The following is a 21,185-nucleotide window of genomic DNA, read 5'->3' as shown; positions in this document are numbered from 1 at the left end:
GGAAAAGGATTTCAAAAAGCTGAGTGAGGTATATTTTATACAAAAAAGAGTTCCGTTTATGTTAGTTTTGAAATATAAAAATGTATAGAGCGCTGCCTCCTTGGAGATAACCCCTTCTATTTTAAAATTTCATTTTCAATTCGTTTCAACAGTGACACTGTAATTCTTAATTGACATCGTTAACTGTAATTGAGCTTAGCAATAGTTCGAACTTAAACTTGAAACTCAGGATGAAGGTAGCTTTTTAAAGAGGTTAATGCCTGTGTATCTACATATAATCATAGATGGTATCATTATGAATAGAATCCTTTGAGCGAATAAATCGATTTCTGATGGTATCCTAAAGTAATCATCCAAACAATTGTTTTAGTGAGATATTATGTAGTGTAAAATTGGGAAAAATTGGCATACAATTGCGTTTGCCGAGTAACTGACACATCACGTACCATATATCGAATTTCGTGATTATTGTATGTTTTTGTTTGGATAAATGGTAGCCAGTGTTGCAATCAGTTAATCCATGCAACATAACATGCAAAATAGCTGCAGTCTCCTTTCGAAAACTTCAGCATAGACATAGACATACTGAAGAATGTTGAATGCAGATTCATGAGGCTAAGAAATTTTTTTCTAATGATTCCCCTTCGAAAACTGTCATCAGTTAGAAGAGGTATGCAAAAATAAAGGGAGTCAAATGAGTTCAATTAAGAGCAATGCGCCCTTGACTGGAGCAGCAGACAGAATGTGCTGACTGTGTTTGTGTCCGTCAGGAATAGCGCCCGTAGTTGCAGACGCGACGAATCGGCTGAACACCATCTGCAGTGACTATTTGTCGTGCTTCTAGATAAATACACTTACTCCTCTTGTTTCAACGACAACAGGTGTCATGTCGTTGGTGTTTGTCGTGAAAAAGGGAAAAACAGATTGGAGTATTCGGAGATGTGTAAAAGTCAAGTTAGATTGTACGTGCGATCGATTACTACTTTTAAAAATGTCCTCTCTATAGATCCATCCATAGTCAGTTTTCAATCACACACTGTTTTTTTTTAAGAAAATGTGCTTTAAAAAAGCCACTATTGGCCATTTCCGATTCTTTTTTTCGAAATGTGGAAGAGTTCCCATGTCCGGTTGGGCGAGCATCGTTTGCCATTTCATCGCAGAACTGAACCCACTCATTTGTCACCCATTAGAGCGATGTTTGATTTCTTACTTTGCTCTGTTTTCTTTTATTTCCTAGTTTTATTTTTGATGTATTTCACTGAAGGCATCAGAAGCTATGCAATTTCTCCGGACCATTCCTCCAAGGCAGTTAAAACTAAGTACCGCCAAAACGGCTATGTTCAGATTTCTAAGCGAATGGATAAGGGTAGGGGTGTAGTTCACGATATGAGCGTGATAACGCACTATCCTTGCTAGCAATCAAGGGAACCTGTAGCAACATTGGCCGTGTCATCAGCGAAATAACTTAACTCGAGTGGTGGGAATCAAGCAAGTAGCAATCCACGGTAGCGTGCGCGATTGTGTAGGTTGGACAGCTTCGACTGATTATTTGAGTTATGTCAGATTAGCATATGTTCAGGAATAAATTTAGTTGGGGCGGGTGTAGTGTAGCGGTAAGAGGTTCCGCTGCCCGCACGATCGATCGGAGGTTTGAATCCGCCCTAGTGCTCACCAAGCTTTCATCCCTCCGGGGTAGATAAATTGGTACCAGACTTGTCTGGGAGGATAAAAACAGTGACACATCGGCTAGCCACCGCAAGTCATTGTATAGGCCAGTTACACGTTCGTAAACCTCAAACGATTCTGAATTGAAGTGAACGTGGGGGCGCATCCGAAGCGGATTGATTAACACGGGAAACGTTATCCTTTTAACTTTACTACCAAAAGAAGAAAGCCAGGGTGAGTGTCCATCCAATCCTATTTTCTGCGCAGTCTCGAGGCAACCTTTCAGTGGTCCTTACAAACCGACGAACTTTTAGCGTCCATCTACGAATGATCCCAATTTGTTTTGTGCGCATGTATTTTTCTCGCACATCAATCTAAAGCTGTCAAAATTTTCATGATTCGGTATTCCCCCTTCTTTCCATCAACTACTCGAGGAGGATGTTGGCGCCATGGATAATCACAAATTTGAACAGCAACAGCAGTTTGAACATCCATGTTAGCTGCGATCGTTATCAGCAACTATGATATCGATCGGCGAATAATTCAATATCCTGAGTATTTAGGCCTTGAGAGGCTAAAAACAAAGGTGGCCTATGCGTGTACCGGGACATATGATTTGCTTGATTTCACTTTTCCGCGCATCTGTTGTCAATTTTATTGGCTCCAGGTTTACAAAGAATAAAATGTCCTCTGCTTTGCGCAGATACGGAGAAGAATTATCTCTTCTCGCCGGTTTTCACATTTTCTGCGGAACACAAGCGAATTCTTTTTCTTTCTGACATCTTCGTACGTCAAGATTGATCCCGTCCATTGACGTCATGATCGTTTCAAGGAGGTAGTTAATGGTTAGCTGTCTGCTTGTGCTTTACACTAGATTCTCCCTTCACGTGAACGAACGGAGATTCTCCATGAGATCCATCTACACGAATGGAGATCCTCCATGCTTCATTTCCTCACCAACACTTAAAAAACTATCAATCTGACGAACTGCAGATGACAACAAGGAACAGTTGTGTTGTACCTACTCCACTTCGGAATTTATGTGTTCGCTGCATTGCATTCCTGAGCTTGTGAATTGTTTTCAGTTTAATTTCGGAGATCCGAAAGTCATCGTCATTCAATAACAAACATTATTTAACACATTAAGAAAGAATTTTGTTTCATTACTGAAGAGTAAGCAATCGTTTATGGTGAGCACATAGTATTATATGTTTACTTCCTTGTTGTACAAGTAAGAAAATTTTGAGAGGAACAGGTATCGAAACAAAGGTGAAAGATTATATTGGTTAGGAAAGACTAGGGATCCAGACGGTTAATCACCGAAGTTTTGTCCATCGTTCAATAATTTTTTGCGTTATTTTCACTTTCACCGCTTGTGTCTTTTACTGGTTTCGCAGTTTTTAAATCCCTTTTTTTCTGTTTTGTTCTTCATATCTCATTTGATGTCCTCCATACACAGCACGAATCTCACAGCTTCAATTTCCGCGACCATAGCACCTCAATCACTTGCAAGGAGCAGTTGTAGGAAATACTCAAGTTCGGCCGCCTGAAACTCCGTTTTCACATTTCTGAAGAACAAGGACTACGTAATGGGCTCGCAAACTTAAGTAGAACCATTTTTATAGCACTTTTCATTCCTACGTGCGTCTTTGAGTTTATAAAAACAGTCGAGGAGAAGACTAATAATAAGACTTTTTCCTAAACTTAATATTGTAAAAAGAATAGACGACGAAGGATTGAAGTTCGATAATTCTCAAAACTTTGATTAGTTCTTTTAGGAAGGAATGTCGGACGAGTCTCTTAACGGAGATACAGTAGAAGGAGAGAAGAAGATTTTTGAAAAAGAGAGTTTTGCAAGAGCCCAGATGAGTTTTGTGAGAGAAGCAGATATACAGGGAAATAATTCTTCTCGGTTAAACTTCCGCTTTAAATTTTTTTAGCACATCTTGAAATGATCGGATTTATACAAGCACAAGATGTTTAAATTTAGTTTTTGCAAAAGTACACATCTTTCGAAAGACAAAACGTTTTGAAGTACTTTCGACTAGAACGAAGGAATTTGTGAGGAGGTTAACTCTTAGATTGATATGAACAGTATGTGAAAGAATGTGCGAGGCGACTAGAAAAAGCACAATTACCACTGCTTGTCGCATCACTTCTGCTCACAGCCGCCTTGTTCTTTTGCAGTATTACAGTGAGAAAACTGATAGAAATGCTTGCAGTTAAAACACAGAATATGGAAAAACCAGGGAGTTTTTGCCCGTCCGTCTCGTCCAGTCGTACTGCTAGTTGGAATGTGACAGAAAACTGCAAGCGGTGAACCACGATTACTATCAACCCCACCATAAGATTACACGTTGTTTTTTGAAATCAGATCTGAACATTGTAAATACAAATGAATACATCCTTCTAAGCGACTGTTTGATCTAATTTAAACATGCAAACGCTCAAGTGTAATTTTGGTAAAGGAATCTATGCCACCTTTATATCTGGACTGGAAAATCACCTCTGTAGAGTGCTGGAGTGGAAATTGGGTTAACTGGAGCACGATTCTGCCGCTGATCGGAATACGCCTCTAGAAAATTGAAGACTTCAGATCTAGCATGATTGTGTTGTTCTTTGGTCTGAGTACTTTGAATAGACTGGTGGGAAGACATCGCGGATCTTCGATGGTGTGCACTCGGATGCCGCATGTGTGCACTGGCGCGGCGCTTTGCAACTGAAACCGTCGTGAAGAAACAGTGTCTTCCGCATCGTCAACTCCGTGGTGCATATGCTGTCTTTAGGAGTTAGTGTCTTGATTTTAATTTCATTCAGGGCATCGTTTAGCTACCGAGAAGGATTTCGATTCCCTCATGCTTGAAAAGAAAGGACAGTAATCCGACATTATGCTATTTCATAGAGCTCAAATGAAATTTGGAGGACGACTAGATTCATCTTTCCAAATTTTTTCAAATTCGAACTCACTAATAAAAATTTGCTGAACAGTCCTTGCCTTTTCACTAAAAGAGGAACCTCAAATTATACATAGTGTGACAAAGAAACGACTATCTGCTTTCACTCATTTGAAATTTCCGCTGATTTTTTGAAGGAAAGATTGGAAGTTAGTCTACAATGATAATAATGTGAAAAATTTTCACTTCCCTTCAATTTTTTTTAGCAAATACCAGAATATATTGTAAAAGTTGGTCTTGAATAACACATATAAAGAAGTAATGGTTCCAGTCCTTGAATTCCAAGATAAACTTGAGAGTACAAATTTCGATGGATATGCTACGAATCAATGAAAAAGTTGCCAATGAAAAATGAAATCACTGCTGAATCAGTGAAAAACTGCAAAGGACAAGCTTCGGCACCGTAATCAGAGATTTTTCGAAAACCTGTCCTCTCTACATTTTCCATGTGTGCTGAATCTTTATGCGACTTTTGTGCGAGCGGCATGTTACTTAACACATAGTAAATCAAACTCAGAATCGGACGAGGACTCCTTCATATGAGGGAGCTGTAGCTATATTTATATTTATTTATTTACTTATTTTTTATTTATATTCATATTTTATATGAGGGACTCTCACCAGGAACTCATGACGGTGAAACTGAATCTGTGAAGTTTTAGACATACAAATGGCAATGTTGAAAAGTGGAATTTGTGAAAAAGAAGAAAAATTGAAATATTTGCTTGAGTTTAAGAAAATAAATTGAAGATTGGCTATTTAACTAATATAACAAAGATGTTATTTCACCTTGAGCTTTTGTATTTCCTGAAAGTTTCGTTAAAACTTCCCGAATGTCGTCAGTAAAAGTGAATTCAAATCATGGGCGAATTCTTTGTACACAAACAAATTAGCACTTATAAAGGATGCTAGGAGTATCCCGCTGTACGCAAGTGAAAAAAGAGATTCGACGTTCACTCCTACGTCACGAATAGACGACCAGAAGTTCTGGCTTATGCCAAGAAAAGTAAAATTACATGGAACACCACACGACATCAAACCCAGCACAGTAAAACCGTCTAACCAACAGTCACACCTCTTTACAAAGTCCTTTAAAGAAAGATGCAATAATTTTCTAGTCCCTCGCGAGAGGAAAAACCACCGCGCAATCGGAACTATGATCGAATAGAAATACTACTTTCGTGGCTGCCCTCAGCGAGGATTTCCCCGATGCTGATTTCGCAATAGTGCGAGACATTTTTGTCCACCATTTTGTTGAGTTTACCCCCTACTAGTTGCATTTTTGATTTAAAAAAAAACTTGCTTTAGAATGTAATGGACAAGAAACGTCTAGGCGCGCTTGCATCTTGTACGACTTAAATTAAGGCAAAAACGTAGCTGACTTGTATCGCATGGTTTGTTATGCGTTTGGAGAAGACGCTATTTCGCGAACCCATGAATTACTGCAGGCTGGTCGATCCAGCTCAATCGACGCATGAATTCGCTTTAGCTTTTGTATGCAATAACTCGGCCATCTGCGAACGACTTCACTTGTTTGGAGAGACCAATCGTTGTAGCAAAGGGTGCCACATCAGCTGAATAATGCGAAGAACTCGCAAAGAGTTTTCGTTAGAAAATTAAGGAAACGAACTGGACCGTTTTACTGCATCCGCCATACAGCTCGGACCTCGCGCCTCCGGATTACCTCGTTTTTCGTTCGATGCAGCACGCACTGGTAGAGAAGAACTAACACTAACAACTTCGACCAATTGCGCATCAGGATTGCCAACTTTTTCGACCCGCAGTTGGCTCAGACTACAAGGAGGGCATCTACTCTACATGGACGTTGGCGAAGTGTTGTTCATAATTGTGGAAAACATATCATGCAACAAAACGCTGGAAGTGTTTCGCGCAAAATTTTGAAATTAGAGTGAGAATTCACATTTCTATCCGAAATATCTGATATATTGTTTCTTTGTGTAGTGTTCTACAACGCAAGTATTAGGTTGTTCAGATATAAACGTATCATCGACCCCGATGATAGATAAGGGGCGTGGTATAAGGTACCGTTGGCCGTTATGGTTATTTGGCTCCAATCACGATTTGTACCGTCCAAGAGTGCGGCAGACAACGCTCTGCCCACTCTTTTCATTGAATCCTATTTGTTGGCACTCAATTTATTTACTTAATAAACATTCCACTGAACCACCGCTTTGGTCTGTTCAATTAGGGTGATAAAATACCCTAAGTCTCAAGTCACCCACTACCACAAAACGAGACTTTAGAAACTTTACGAATTTCGAACAGCAATTTGGACAGTTTTGGTTCCATTTTGCTCTTCGCGTTTTCCTGTATATTTTACTTTCTTTTTTGTTTATTTTTGATTCCTGTAATATTTTTTTATTTCGTGAAAATAAATTTTTATTTATTTATTTATTTTTATTTTATTGAAGATGTGATGTCGCGAAGTCAATGCTACAAATGGTTTGAACGCTTCGAAAATGGAAATGAGAGCTTAGAAGACGAAGAACACCGACGTCGTCCTCAAGTGGTAGACGACGAATTACTGAAGAAGGCGATCGAGTCTGATCCGACACGAACTACAAGAAAACTTGCCCTAGAGTTCGGATGTTCGAATTCGACAATTGACGAGCATTTACATACAATCGGGAAGACAAATCGGTGCAGCAAATGGGTTCCTCTTAAGCTGAGTGATGAAAATACAGCTGTCGAATCGAAAAAAAATCGAAGAGTTGGGCTGGAAAGTTTTGTCGCATCCGCCGTATAGTCCGGACTTGGCTCCTTCGGACTACCATCTATTTCGATCGATGCATCACGGATTGTCGGAGAAAATGTTTAACAATATCGACGAAGTCCGATCTTGGGTCGCATCATACTTCGACTGACAGCCAACCAAATTCTTTGAGGACGGCATCCACAACCCTCGTGATCGATGGCGAAGCGTTGTTGATAGTTGTGGAGAATATTGTTTGGAATAAAGACTTGTTATAAAAATTTTTGTGATGTTTGAAAGTTTGAGTCGAAAGTCTCGTTTATATCCGAACAACCTAATATAATGGTCGCCTGGTTGAATGATTTATTCTGATCTCCGGTCTCCAATAACATCAACACGAAATTAGTAGATTGAACATCTATTCAATTCTCCGAGCATAGCGAGGAAAAATAAATGGAGTAAAATCTAAATCCGTTGAATACATTCCATATAAGCGATGAGATAACGGGATCACCCTACGACTCTGGCGTGGTATGGATTTTCGTTGGAGTCGTAGATTATAAATACAGAGGTGGTTCCGCTCATCTCTTCCTGCATCATTGTAAACAGACGGCTTCGGAATGCGGTTCCTTACGACGTCCTTTACTGCAACGCGCCACCCTTGCGCCTCGCCTCCGCCTGCGACTCGTCGAAAACCCATTCGGACGCTGCGGGCAATTCATTTCATTCGACGAATCGCATAAGGAGGCGGGGTACAAGGGTGGCGCGTTGCAATAGAGGACGTCGTAAAGAACAGCATTTCGAAGCCGTCTGTTTACACTGATGCAGGGATATGTAAGCGGAACACCCCTGTACTCATAATCTACGACAAAATAGGCATACTCCAACAAAAATCCATACCACGCCGGATTCGTGGTGTGATGCCTTTAACCTTACAGAAATGGTTTGAAAAAAAAATCAAAAATCGATAAACCAAAACAAGAACGAAAGAACAATATATTTGTGTGGAATCATCAACGTCTACGCCTGCTCTGAACATTTCTTCAAGCTGCACACAACTTTATGACAGAAATCCCAATTACAGCAATACCCTTGATGGAAACAGTGCAGGAAACTGTCTAACTTTTTGACATAATTGGCGGTAGTGTCTATTCTCTCAGCGACACATTTCGCTGTTGCCACTCGAAGTTTTAAAGTAAAAAAACGTATGCAGGATTAATCTGTTTGCTTCGGTTTTTTTTTGTCTAGAAATAAATTCAGCTCCAGCTTTGTCCAGCTTTGTCAGAATACCCTAAGAGATCAATTTCGCGGCTAATAAATGGTTAAAATGTTCTACAGTGCTACGGCCGCGGGAAAATTGATGTGAACTAAGTTCAACCTCGCAATTCTCGCATTCGTAGTAGACCAGTTTTTCATCTAATGTCTTGTGATTTGGCTACAACTCATCCACGTCCACGAAGTTCCTTCTTGCTAATTGCTAAGGTGTCTCATTATACTGATCAGTCTAGTTCTTTATATACTCGATCCAGTTTCTTCGACACCAACCCCGCGTTCATCGATACAGTTATACATGAGCATCTTCTACATACGCTGTACTTGTTGTAAGGTCTCTGCTAATATTCTACGAAAGTGGTTAACCTTCGCTTCTAAGGAACTATTGCCCATTGATCCACGTTCTTGTAAACGTAAGAGGCTTCCTACGTTGAGTTTGTATCTTTGGGAAGCTGTCTTTGATAAGGATGATGATAACACATCCGTTAATCTCAGATCTGTAGAACGATAATATGCCAAATATAAGACTTTTCGATGGGATAAACTGTTTTGAGCTCATTTCCACAACTTTCACAACACGAGGGCACTAGTGTTTTCTGAGCAACCTTTCTCGAAGCTAAAGCGTACTCCTTTTAACACTCGTTGCTGTCAGTCAGGAGAGATACATTTATAGGAATTTTCCAATGCAATAAAAAAGTTTTTAACTCTACATTTTATTTCACTTGCATTAGCAATCGTCCACTGTGCCCAGGCGCATGCATGTATGCAAGTGATTGTGCATGCACTCTCGGGATTCATTAGAAATTATGGTAGGTCATATACAGAAGGGAGACCTTAAGCGTGCATAAAAGTTTATAAAATAATGTGAAAGATAATGAGAAGGATCTTCTTAAGCTTTTTTGCTCCTTTGCTTGCATCACCCCACGAATCTCTGGGATGGTGCGGGTTTCAGGTGGTTTTTCCCTTTAAGGAGTCGTAGATTATGGAGAGAAGGGTGATTCCGTCTATTTCTTCTTAATTTCCGTAAAAAAACGGCACGAAAGATACGGCTCCGAGTGTTCCGGCGCGCTATTTTCCACACGAGTTCGATTGGAGCGCGCCAGCCTACTGCACACGCCGCATCTTCCGGGCCGTTTTTTACGGCAATTAGGAAGAAATGGACTTAATCACCCTTCTCTCCATAATCTACGACCCCATATCAACTCTCCACCAAAAATCCGTGCCACCCCAATTTCGTGGGGTGATGCCTTTAAGATGAGAAGAATTTCTCCTTCCGCGCAACATTTCTCACCACTTCTCTGGTTTCATGGATTTATGATGATAACGTAATGATGCTATTTCTGTTTTCCGCTATCCTTGAATTTCTTGGAGGAGCGAAAAAATGATAAGAATGTAGGCCATCATAGAGTAATTACTCAGTTAACGAGTTTTTCTGGTGATCAGACTGGATCGAGTATATGAAGAACTAGACTGATCAGTATAATGAGACACCTCAACAAGGGCATTATTGCGGAGCGAATACTCTCTCTGAGTACTCGTCGTACAGTTCTAGTTCGAATGGTTTGTAAATTGTCGAACTGCGCGACAGCTCGGTCATCGTCCAAAACCGTTCAAAGTTTAAGATTATGTTTTAAGTCTAAAAATTCCAGCTCACGAGGTCGAAATTCAGTGCAGGTCTTGGAAGATATCAGAGATACTACCGCTAGCAAGGATGCTTCTGCATTGGTTCATTCTCCTCTACGATACATATTCCGCAGGTGCTTTGTTTTCTTTTCTTTTTCATCGTTTACATGTACGCGCTTCCGAATTCTGGGCATCCCACCTTTTTCGCGTCCTACCTACAAAAATGCTACCAAACAGTGATGAATACTATGATTTATAAATTGACTCAACTCACTCTGCACTTAATGATTGCAAAGATTGAAATGTATATAACTTTTGAAAAAAGTAAACTTTCTCTGTACCAGACTTACATTACTTAAATAGAGTTTGTGATGGAGAAACCTAAAATATTTCAGCCGATTACATGAAGTAACAAAGGCGAAAAGAAAATGTTAGAGAATTTTTTTCCTCTCTTGAAAGTAAATAGTTGCTTCCGAATTTCTTATCTTTAATATTCCTTTGCAAAATAATCCAAGACGCCTTGTTCTTGTGGTCCATGGTCCTCCAAAGATTTGGCGGCTATGATGAAGTGACGTGGTTTTATACTTGCAGCCGCCTTCGGAGATGCCATCTTGGATTCATTTCATGAATCGGAAAATCTCTCCAACAGCCCTCCTTTCAGTGCGGGTAACATTTTCTCATTTTTCTTCCAAAGTTGTTCACAATTCGTTTGTTGAAACAGTACAATTCTAAGCATGACTCTTTTGAGGATTATCTCCAGTGTTTGAAGACACTGAAATGGTCAAACAATTTCTGAGAAGAAGTTTCGCAGCACAAATTGCTGAACGCGCGGCATACAAACTTCATAGGTTCGGTCTTGAGTAAGTTACAGTTTGCTGATGCTTGTAAGATGTTTTCCCAGTAGTATCATGTTGATCGAGGCTTCGCAACTAACCGTACATTTAAAAATGTTTCCCTTTTGAAATTCCAAATTATTTTATTATCAGTACCACATACATTTGTCTCTAAAAGTATCGCCGCTGAGAGAGGGAAAAAATTAAACAGGGGAAGCCAAAATTATAGATATGAATTGAATTGCATAGTAGTAACAATGCATTAGAAACAAACAACGCCAAAACTCGAATATTGCTTGCTTTAACGTCTCCGTTTTGTTCTTTGCGTTTCTTGAAACGACCGGATTTAGCGCAAGCACAACCTTTCAGTTTCATGAATGTTTCATGTGGCTGCTTCCGGCACCTTCCTCGGCCTTCAACAAATCTCAGCTCATCTTGAAATCTCTCCTTAAAAGAATATTTTTGAGTAGAAAATTGAAAGCATGACTCCGCGGAAAAATTAAAATAGTTTCTACTTCTGACTCATTGCCACCGAAGTGTTAAATTAACAGCACCAACAACACAGCTGAGCATTTGATACAGCATAAATAATAATGGCGTTGATAAGTAAGAATTTTATTTCGGCCATTATTTGAGTCTTTCGTGGTAAACGCAGGGATTTTGAATAATTGTGTGAACTTCGGATTTCTTTCGAAGGATCAGGTTTTGTTCTCCCCTTTGAAAACGTTCTGAAAACATCTATATGCATAGTAAAAGCTCACGTTGATGTAGAGAGCAAAATTTTCTGCTCGAGCGCTCTCAACTGCTTTCGGAGAAGATGAAATTCTACCAGATAAGAATACTACGCGTTGCTTCACAATGTGCCAAACCCTGTTTTATATTTCGGAAAACTACGTTTGAGTTTAGTGTCCTCAACGAGATTGCTACAGTGGAAGTTTCGACTCCATTTTTAAATGTCCCAAAATGGGTCCCTCACACTACACATAAGCTCCAGCAGGGAAGACGAACGGAACAATTCTGTCGGCAAAGCGGAACATCAATCTAAAATCCCTCTGAAACCTTCCCCGCAAATATCTTTTCCTCAGAAACAAGAGTTGTGAAGTCTGCTGCTTTCCAAAATGTTTTTTCTCTTGTGTCGAGCGCCTTACCTTTTTGTTCTTTGCTGCTCAAACTAGAAACCTTACTAGCTTTTCCAGTGCAAGTAGCACTGCATGTCAAACATTCCGTGCATTCGGTCTGGTGAGTGTGATCCAATCTTTGCGTTAGTCCAATCTTCATGGCAAGCAACACAATGATTCGGCACTTTTTGTCGTAGAGCCCGTTGTTGCACCAGTTATTGTCCAATCTTATTGTAGAGTCGAGCAATTAGTCGTGAGCGTTGCATCCAAACGTAAAAATAAAAACGGAAATAGAAAGGTACAGACACTAGGGAGTATGTAGGGAGACACTTGCGTCACACGATAGTGGGAGTTTTGATTTTATAGTTATGTGGATTCACTTTTTTGGATCACTGAAATGGAGTGTGAAGTGGTTAAGACGGAGCATTTTCGACAACTTTTTTATGTTTAATCGAAACGACTGGGCTGCTAGGGAGAGGTTGATGCCGCGAATGAAGAAACAGCAATGCTTGAATGTGCTTGTCACCATCGGTATTCGCTCTCCAAAATGTGTAATTTTGAGCTCTAGACGGATCATGCACATATCGAGTGAGCGCCTGATTGAGAAAATTTCGGAACAGAAAGGCCTACAATAAATTGAGCAATAACGCACTCGGTACTATTGTTAATCCTCCGCGCAAAAAAAGCAAAAACAATGAAAGTTTCTATCTAAAGACAACAAAACTTTTTGCCAGTTCTTTTTGTTTCCATGTTTTTCCAGATCGAGAAAGAAAACATCTGCTCCTCTCTCAAGTATTGTAATTATGCATCCATTTCTTCTTCTAGAAGCTCGATTATGGAAGCGAATAACTTGTGAAATCATCCGATTAATCAGAACCCACTTTACGCGAAAGTACGACTTCAAATGGAACAGTAAAGATGTTCCGGCATTACCCTTCTGTGGATATGTTTGAGCAGTTGCCAACATGACTTTAATCGTTGAAAACTGGAAGCTGCTGCTAAAATTTACATCAGAAGATTTTTGTCTGATTTTTTGAAATAGTTTAGTAGCGCTACTACATGCACCCTAGTGCATTTTGAAAAGTTTTGGTTGTTGATCGCAGCGACGTTGGTGAAGCAGATTCACTCCATCGCTAATTGCTTAGACAAGGTGTGATAAGAGGCATGCTCGGAAATCTACGGAAGTATCTTTATCTGCTGCCACTCGACCATGCCTTAGCAGCGATGGAGCGTGTCCTACGGAAATCGCTACCCAAGTGGCTGCATCCGCTCCTCGCTCGGCCCACCTGCTACAGGACACATGCGACATAGCGAGAGTATCGAAATGAGGTACGTTCGCGATAGCCATGAAGTCGAAAGAGTGAAACAGAACAATTGGATGAGAACCCATAGGGTGCGGTGATGTTAAATTTACGATGAGACTGGCGCTTTCATAGTCAAGCTTATATAAGAAGACGTGGATGCATAATGCTAATACAACTGTAATGCATAACTTTTGACACATACCATGGGTTGTATCACAGAATAATGGTGGTGGTGAGGTCATCGTCATAAATGAATCTCCCGTTGTTTTTCGTTTGTTGTTAGATGATAGAATGTTGTTGGAAAGTTTTGATAGAAGGTTGTTAGCAGGTTCTGGAGCTGAATTTGCTTCAGAAGCTTGTCTGGTCTGAAATAACTTGTTGCCTTCATTTTTATATCATTCATTTCCATTTAGGAACTTCTTTTAGCTTATCAAAGAACACATACAACACGAAGCTCGGCAAATTCTGTCCGCTACGTCCAATTTCATGTACTCCTTCAAGATATCGCCGTATCAGCGGAATGTAGCTTTTTCACCACCTAGTCTGAACCTGATTATACGTCTTGTTTACAGATGCAACAATGTGTTGAAACCTTATAGTGGAGCCGTGCTCGACTCCTTTCAAAGACTTCTTCCACCTGATTATGGTGATGGTACGTGTTGAAAAACGCTTTAGATTCACGTCTATGGTACAGCGTTTAGGCATAGCATCATTCCGTACAAGTGTTACTGGTGATCACCTTCCTTCCCCAACTCTCGTAGTTAAACTGCTGTTTCGGTAAGTTTTCAGGGAATAAGAAAGTTGGAAGGAATGAGATGGTGAAAACACACTGGCTTGTTAATTGTGTACCTAATTGGGATATGTAGTGAAGGAAAGCAGGAGTGGTAGTAATCGTATCAACACTTCCGAATAATTGAAGGAGTTGCACTGCATCTCTTTACGGGATTTCTTATAATAACATTTTGGGGTGAGGCATTTGTGTGGGGAGCAGGCAGTCGTGCCTGCGAGCTTTCGAACGGCACTGTCTCCGCCGCTCGCAGACGTTGATGGGTGCCCCGCAGGCGGATCAAGTGCAATAGGTCCGTTCCCCACATTTTCTTCTTTGATAACTAAGAGGAATTGAGATTGATCGCATTTATTCCCATGAACCGTGCTCTTAGAATCTATTTTTTCGTGGAAAGATATCTACACTTTTAACCCTTTCCACTCCAATCTAGTTAGACACATGGAACACCATCAGCCGCAAGGACGAACAATTTTTTACGTGGGAGTGCTGAAATAAGCTAACCAAGCGTGTTATCACTGCGGCGACAATGGAGTGCAAGGCGTTATTCTCAGGGTATGTTGATACTAAGGGCGAATTAAAAGTCATCGAAAAGGCAATGCTAACTTGTTAACATGAGCTTTCGAACGCAGGTAACTGCGACAATGAAGGTTGAAGTGAAAATTTTGATTAGGTATTGAGGAAAATTGGACTGTTCTCGAAACTATGGCTTCGAGCTTTCGTGTTGCTGATCCCGACATAATCGTGATCTAGTCAATAATTGGTTAGAGCACGAATGGCATGATACTTCAAGATCGAAGGACCTTCCTGCCGCTGCAAGACACCGATAGTGAGGTGTCGAGAGCAACCGAGTAGTAGCCTCAAGTAAATGAGTGAGTTCCTTCGTGTTAGAGTGGCATTGCTTTCCGCAATTCATCTTTGGGATCTTGGCGCTGAAGCTAAGCGCTTTGCGAGCCCCAACACTATGTTCACGCGCCAATATGGTGATCTTATCATCAAAATCAGCTCTGTTGCGAAGCCGCAATCTGAAGCCTGACCAACTAACGTGGTGGAGTCACGCGATTTCCCTTCGTCTCTCCTATGTATTCATCACCACATTACTTACAGGAGATCAGGTAAGCAGCTCATGAACTCACACAATCACCTTATTTGTTATCCGGACATACTTTTCACTCCAGTCTAGTGCAAGTACGGTCGTATGGATAATTGCGCTTTAGCGTTTGCTCAAAACTTCTAGGGCTTTGCAATTGCTACAAATTCTTCAAGATTAGCTGTCCACAGACACTTCCGAATAGCAGCAATAACCTTATCAAACAAAGGTATTTTCTCTGTACCAGATCTGTGTTGCTCTTTTACTCATAAGCTCTTTTACTTTCTGCTCTTTTACTCATAAGCTGCACTGGTCAGTACCCGTTATTGACCGAATTTTCGTATCGAGTTCCTCTCTTCCAGTAAGGCAGCTGCACGAACCCCTACGCACTACCGACCTCCTAAGTTGTGGTGGATGAGCAGCATTACGATATTTTCTCTTCTTAGTCTGCCTACTATTTTCTCCTAAGTCTTCTGCTTGAGATATGCACGTGGGCAGCGAGAAAAACAACTGAATTTATCCTCTTTTGGGTTGTTCGGAGTGGAATTAATGTGCTCCCTATTAATTAATTAATTAATTTAAAAATTTAATTAATTAATTAATGTGCTGTGGAATTAATGTTGGGAAAAATCCCTCCTAAAAACGACCCCTCCTCGCAGACCCTCCCAAAAAGGACCCCCTCATCTCGTTCCTACCAGTATAGCTGCCCACACAGCAATCAAAATTTGGGTATAATAAAAAAATTTGAAAAACAAATAAACGCCTAATAAGTAAGTTAAAATAATACGATGTAATAAACAAACAATAAATTATTTTAAAAAAATAGTAATGCTACAAGTAAAACAAAATACATATTGTAATGCAGCGATATTAATGGAATAAATAATAACTAGAAATTATATGTTCATGTTAATTATATGTTCAAGATGCCGCGTGACGTGTGCCAGATGGAAGAAGATCAAGAAAAATAAAAGTTTTAAACAATAAACAAAAGTTCGATCCCCGCCGGAACCATTATTTTTGCAAAGCGAAAAAACAGCTGGAAAAGAAGGAGAACACCTTTTAAAACAATTTTCACACTATTTCCAACTATTAACAAACAATTTTACTCATCGACAATGGAAATGAAGGGATGAGAGTTCGATCCCCGCCGGAATCTAGATTTTTGCAAAACCGAAAAAAAAATCACTAAGGAGAACACTTCACCGGCAATTTTTTGAAATTGTATTTAGAGCACTGTTTGCCACATACAAGTGTTATATAGAGGTTATTTTAGCGATTAAAACCAGGTCTTAATTGGAAATTACTGCTTTACAGGTCGGATTTTGTTACCTTGAAATAAACATGAATAACTCACTAACGAAGAGACATAAGAAGATAAAGCTGGCTGCATTGTGTAGAGGAAGATTTGCGCTACAAAATGGCTGAAAAATCTTTTGCAGGGACCTTCTGGTTTTTTTGAAACCTAGTTGAGAAAAAGTTGAGAAATTTGGCATTTTTCTCAACTTTTTCTCAACTAGCTTTTTTAGAGACGAAAACTACCTGTAAAAAAGTAAAAACAAATTATGATAGCAAAAATCTTCCTCTACAACATACTTCAAACCGAATTCGTTTTTAGAAACCATGAACAGAGTTATGGAAATTTGTTTGAAGTCACACAGATTTTGACGCGTTGCCGAAAATCTGAGATTTCGCTCTTTTTCCCGTTGCGAGGATACGGTAGCGCCGTTGAAACATTCAACTCCATATTTGGATAGAGCATCAAGGAAAACCCTTGACTGCAAATTTTGGCCTCTGTAGGTGTTCTGGTTCTCTCAAAAGCTAGTTGAGAAAAACTCGAAAATTTGAGGCAAAAATTGGGATTTTTCTCAGCTTTGTTTCAAAAAGACTAGGAAAGCTAGAGGCACCAAACTTTTGTAGAAATATAGAAGAAATCTTTCTCTACAGATCGCAGCCAGTATTATTGCATAAAATTCACTTTGAGCGTAGATATTCAGAAACTCGTGGAGCCTACTTTGTACTAATTTTAACCCTAATTGCGCCTGTAGATGTCTTTTTTTCGCTCAGTAGCAGCATCAGAATTGCTTTTTCGACTGAAAGTAAGAAGCCCGTCACTGTAGGATGAGAAATGTGCTCTTTAAATTCCTTCTACGCTAAATGCAAAAATAGCACCTTTTCAGGGATTGATCCCTGACCGTCACAATAAAAACAGCGCGACATCTCGTTGAGCCATCCAATTTCAGTGAATCACCAGCATCAGCCCTATTTCAACAGAGCGTGTAATGGCCAATTAACAGATGTCCTTATCGAAGTCTTTGTAACCGCGCATAAATAAGTCTGCACTACACTTACCAACTTGAGCCACGTACTTGCTTTTCATTGCAGCTATGCTTCTACTTTTACTTAGTGCTCTTACACTTCTGTTAGCTTCTGAAGATCTCGTTTGTCATCCGTTCCTAAGCGAATTTTCGACGCTGCGTTCCCGTACAACTGCGGATCTTCAATATATAGAATTGGCTGTGACGAAGAGTGCCGAAGCACTGTGCAAACTATGAAGATTGCCTTTTATGGTACTCAATACGAAGTCACCTCTGGTTATTTCATTTCTTTCATATAAATTAGTAACACACAATTTTGTAGTGTAGACTATAATTTTGTAATTTTGTTTTGTAGAACTGTAATTTTGTAGTGCTTAGACTTGATGGGGTTTGACAAAAAGTCGATTTTTTGAAAGAACAAAAACTTTCAAGTAGTTAATTGCATTTAAAATAATTGGTTTCCTATTTTATCACATCACAACATTATCACTTTATTTATTATGCATCACATTTATTCAAGATTTCAATTGTTTTGGTTTGTGCCACCGAAGCGACTCCGACGTCATCAAGCATCAGTTAGAGCAGCAAAAAATCCTAAGTCGCCCATCTTCAAGATTGGCTCAAAAAGGGCAGTAGTTTCATTACCAGAACTATGAAGAATAAATTCCTTAAAAATCATTTTTTGGTTTGTGTACCCTCTTTTTATCCTAACTTTTTATGCTACAATAGTCTTCCTCAACTGCAACCGCGAGTCTTCTTCAATCGTTTATTCGAATACTAAAAAAAATTACTTATTCTATATCATTTATTTTTATATTAAACAATTTTTATATTAAAACACAAGTACTGAATATGCATCATTGACGTTTTTTCTTCTTTGAGACAACTCTTCCATTTTTTAGTCGCAGATATCGGGACCTGAAAAAAAAGCCTTAGAATACGTTTCAGTTGTGAATATCTTCTGATATGCGATAAAAACATGCCATTTACTGCTGATCATCCTTCAAGTTTCAGCACTACGTCTGAAAAGAAACAGTTTTCACTCCTGTTTTTCTGCTGAATGTCGCATACCTAAATTACACTTCATTTTGTACACCTTAATATGTGTTTGTTTGAAAACGACAACCCCGTCTTCCTTTTCTCTTTGCTCCTTTAATTTCTTCTGATTTTCCGACCCCTACTTAAATTTTTTCTTAATTTTCCGACCCCCTCTTACGACCTCCCTCATCCGACACCCCTCTTACGACCCCCTGTTGAGAAATTCTCAACACACGCTTGACCCTGTTTCAAGATCGGTTCCTCAAATTTGGCCATGAAAGCAGTAGCAAGCGTTGGTGCCAGCCGTTGCCCCACGACGGACCACTGATTTGCGCGAAACAGTTGCCCGATCATCTAAGAACAGTGTTTGAGAAATTCCATCAGACAACCATCGATTGTTCCAAACACCACCCAGTTTCCGCTGGTTAATTAAAAGCTCAAAAACCACCTGGAGAGCAGTCATCGTAAAGTCCATGGACAAAGCACTAGTATCAAAAGACTCCGTTACAAATGAGTTATTAAAACGTGTGTTGTTTTATGTGGTCTGAAAAATAAGGGTGTTAGTTAGTGAGCTGGTACAGATTTCAGCAGTTGAATACTGTACGTTGTACCGAAGAACCGACCGACTCGGACACCGAGAATCTGACATGTAGGGCTTCCGCGCAGCTTATATGATAAATCATACATTGAACGTAGAAGCATTTTTGGAGCATGGAGAGTACAGCGCCACTTCTCAGCCTAATATTTCATTGTTTGTGTTCAGAAATCATTCCAGCAGTACATCGAAAGTTGAAACAAGTTAAAACATAATTCCACTCTTCCTTCATCGTTTCTTCCTTCTTTCATCGAAAAGATCCTTGGATTTCTTGGATTTGGAAACATTCGCCTCAATTTAGTTCAACACCTTGATTTGTAGGCTTAGCTCAGTGCTAGTGGAATACTTGGACTCTCTATTGTTTTTTTTAGAACGGAACGGTTGGTCTTCGTGTTATTGCGTTCAGCAAGGGGTAGAAGAATGTGTTTTCTCTTCATCACTCGTTCTTTTCAACACTCAGTTACAAGAGCGTTTGTTGTGGATATATTCTAAGCAATTCATACACAGCGCCAATAGACACCACCCGACTGCAAGCACTCCTCTCTCTCCTCTGTTCGTGCACTGGTCTCGTTTCATGTATGAGGACATGGCCAGCATCTCGTCTTACAAACTCGCCGGTAATTGACATTACATATTTTACTTTATATTTATATTTATATCCGTACCTACATTTTTGTATTTATTTATACAACTTATTTTTGTGAGAGTTTATTACTTTCTCATCCGTTTACACGAAAAGCTCAGGGATGTAAGACGGGAGGATGCGAAATTCCAAACTTATCAAGTCAGTTTTGTAGTGTGTACAGATTTTGGAAACAAAAATCCACATTGGAAGTAGTATGAGTTGCAGTATTATGCATTACAAATAGAGTTCTTTAAAAAACTGCGCTCCGTTCAATATAATGTTTTTTAGATGGGAAAACCCCCAATTGTTGCGCAGAGTCAAACCATGCTGAATGTGCCGTCTTTCTTCACGACGAGATGCCAGGGCGAGTTCTTAGCTACAGTTGAAGTTTTAATTGGTGTTCAATTTAAAGGCATCACTCCACGAATCTGAGGTGGTACAAATTTCAAGTTGATTATTCGTATACGGGATAGTAGATTATGGAGAGGGGTGATTCCGTCCATTTCTTCCTAATTGCCGTAAAAAACCGCCCAGAAGATGCAGCTTCGGGCGTTCTGGCGCACTATTTTCTACAAGGTGTTCGACTGGACGGCGCCAACCTTGTGCGGCGCCGCATCTTCTGCGCCGTTTTTTACGGCAGTTAGGAAGAAATGGACGGAATTATCCTCCTCCCCATAATCTACTATCCCTTATAAGAATACTCCACCTGAAATCTGCACCACCTCAGATTCGTGGGGTGATGCCTTTAAGCACCTTCAGAGTACATACATACTTGGCCCTAAAATTGATGAATAAATAGTATAAAAGAAATTTGAGCAGGAAAACATTCAGAACTTCAAGCAGTTTTTTTCATGGTTAGAAAAGCTTTCTCGAGAAGTAGATAGACACTCTTTTCTTGAAGGGTCCTATAGATATATTTCTCTTATATTTTTGTTGTCGGCATCAAGAACTCACTTTAAAAAAAACTGAATGTCGAGAGTTTTTAGAACATCTCTGGAAACAGAATAAAGTTGGAGATAGTTCGGAAACAAAAGGAAGAGAACGCAAACGTTCCTCCTATGATTGCGACAAATGTACGATTTCGCCCATCACTCAGCACATTCAAGAGGTGGAGAGATACCTTCTAAAACCTCCATTCGTGGAGATTGCTATTTTTAATTCGCAAGCATCACCGGAAAGCGGCTATGATATTGTTGATTTGATTTATCTGGTTTTCCTCCTCTCTGACTTTATTTTATTTCGTATCGCGACGC

The 21,185-nt window shown here is 39.8% G+C and overlaps 3 protein-coding genes across 3 annotated transcripts; 1 reads left to right on the top strand and 2 right to left on the bottom strand.

The window, feature by feature from the left end:
- Positions 1-7,056: 7,056 nt before the first annotated feature.
- Positions 7,057-7,386, top strand: RB195_019367 (uncharacterized protein; the record flags this gene model as incomplete). The annotated part of the gene is made up of 1 exon (XM_064187183.1): positions 7,057-7,386. The coding sequence occupies one exon, from the start codon at positions 7,057-7,059 to the stop codon at positions 7,384-7,386; it is 330 nt and encodes a 109-aa protein (XP_064043064.1).
- A 2,945-nt stretch (positions 7,387-10,331) lies between these two features.
- Positions 10,332-13,687, bottom strand: RB195_019366 (uncharacterized protein; the record flags this gene model as incomplete). Its single annotated transcript, XM_064187182.1, has 4 exons — positions 10,332-10,442; positions 10,502-10,562; positions 11,335-11,507; positions 13,685-13,687. The coding sequence occupies 4 exons, from the start codon at positions 13,685-13,687 to the stop codon at positions 10,332-10,334; spliced, it is 348 nt and encodes a 115-aa protein (XP_064043063.1).
- On the bottom strand, positions 13,320-13,724 carry RB195_019365 (uncharacterized protein; the record flags this gene model as incomplete). The annotated part of the gene is made up of 1 exon (XM_064187181.1): positions 13,320-13,724. The coding sequence occupies one exon, from the start codon at positions 13,722-13,724 to the stop codon at positions 13,320-13,322; it is 405 nt and encodes a 134-aa protein (XP_064043062.1).
- Between the last annotated feature and the right edge of the window lie 7,461 nt (positions 13,725-21,185).

The sequence above is a fragment of the Necator americanus genome, chromosome II, assembly GCF_031761385.1.
Source record: "Necator americanus strain Aroian chromosome II, whole genome shotgun sequence".
NCBI lineage: Eukaryota > Metazoa > Nematoda > Chromadorea > Rhabditida > Ancylostomatidae > Necator > Necator americanus.
Note: the sequence above shows the minus strand (reverse complement) of the source record. Positions and strands in the feature narration are given on the sequence as shown.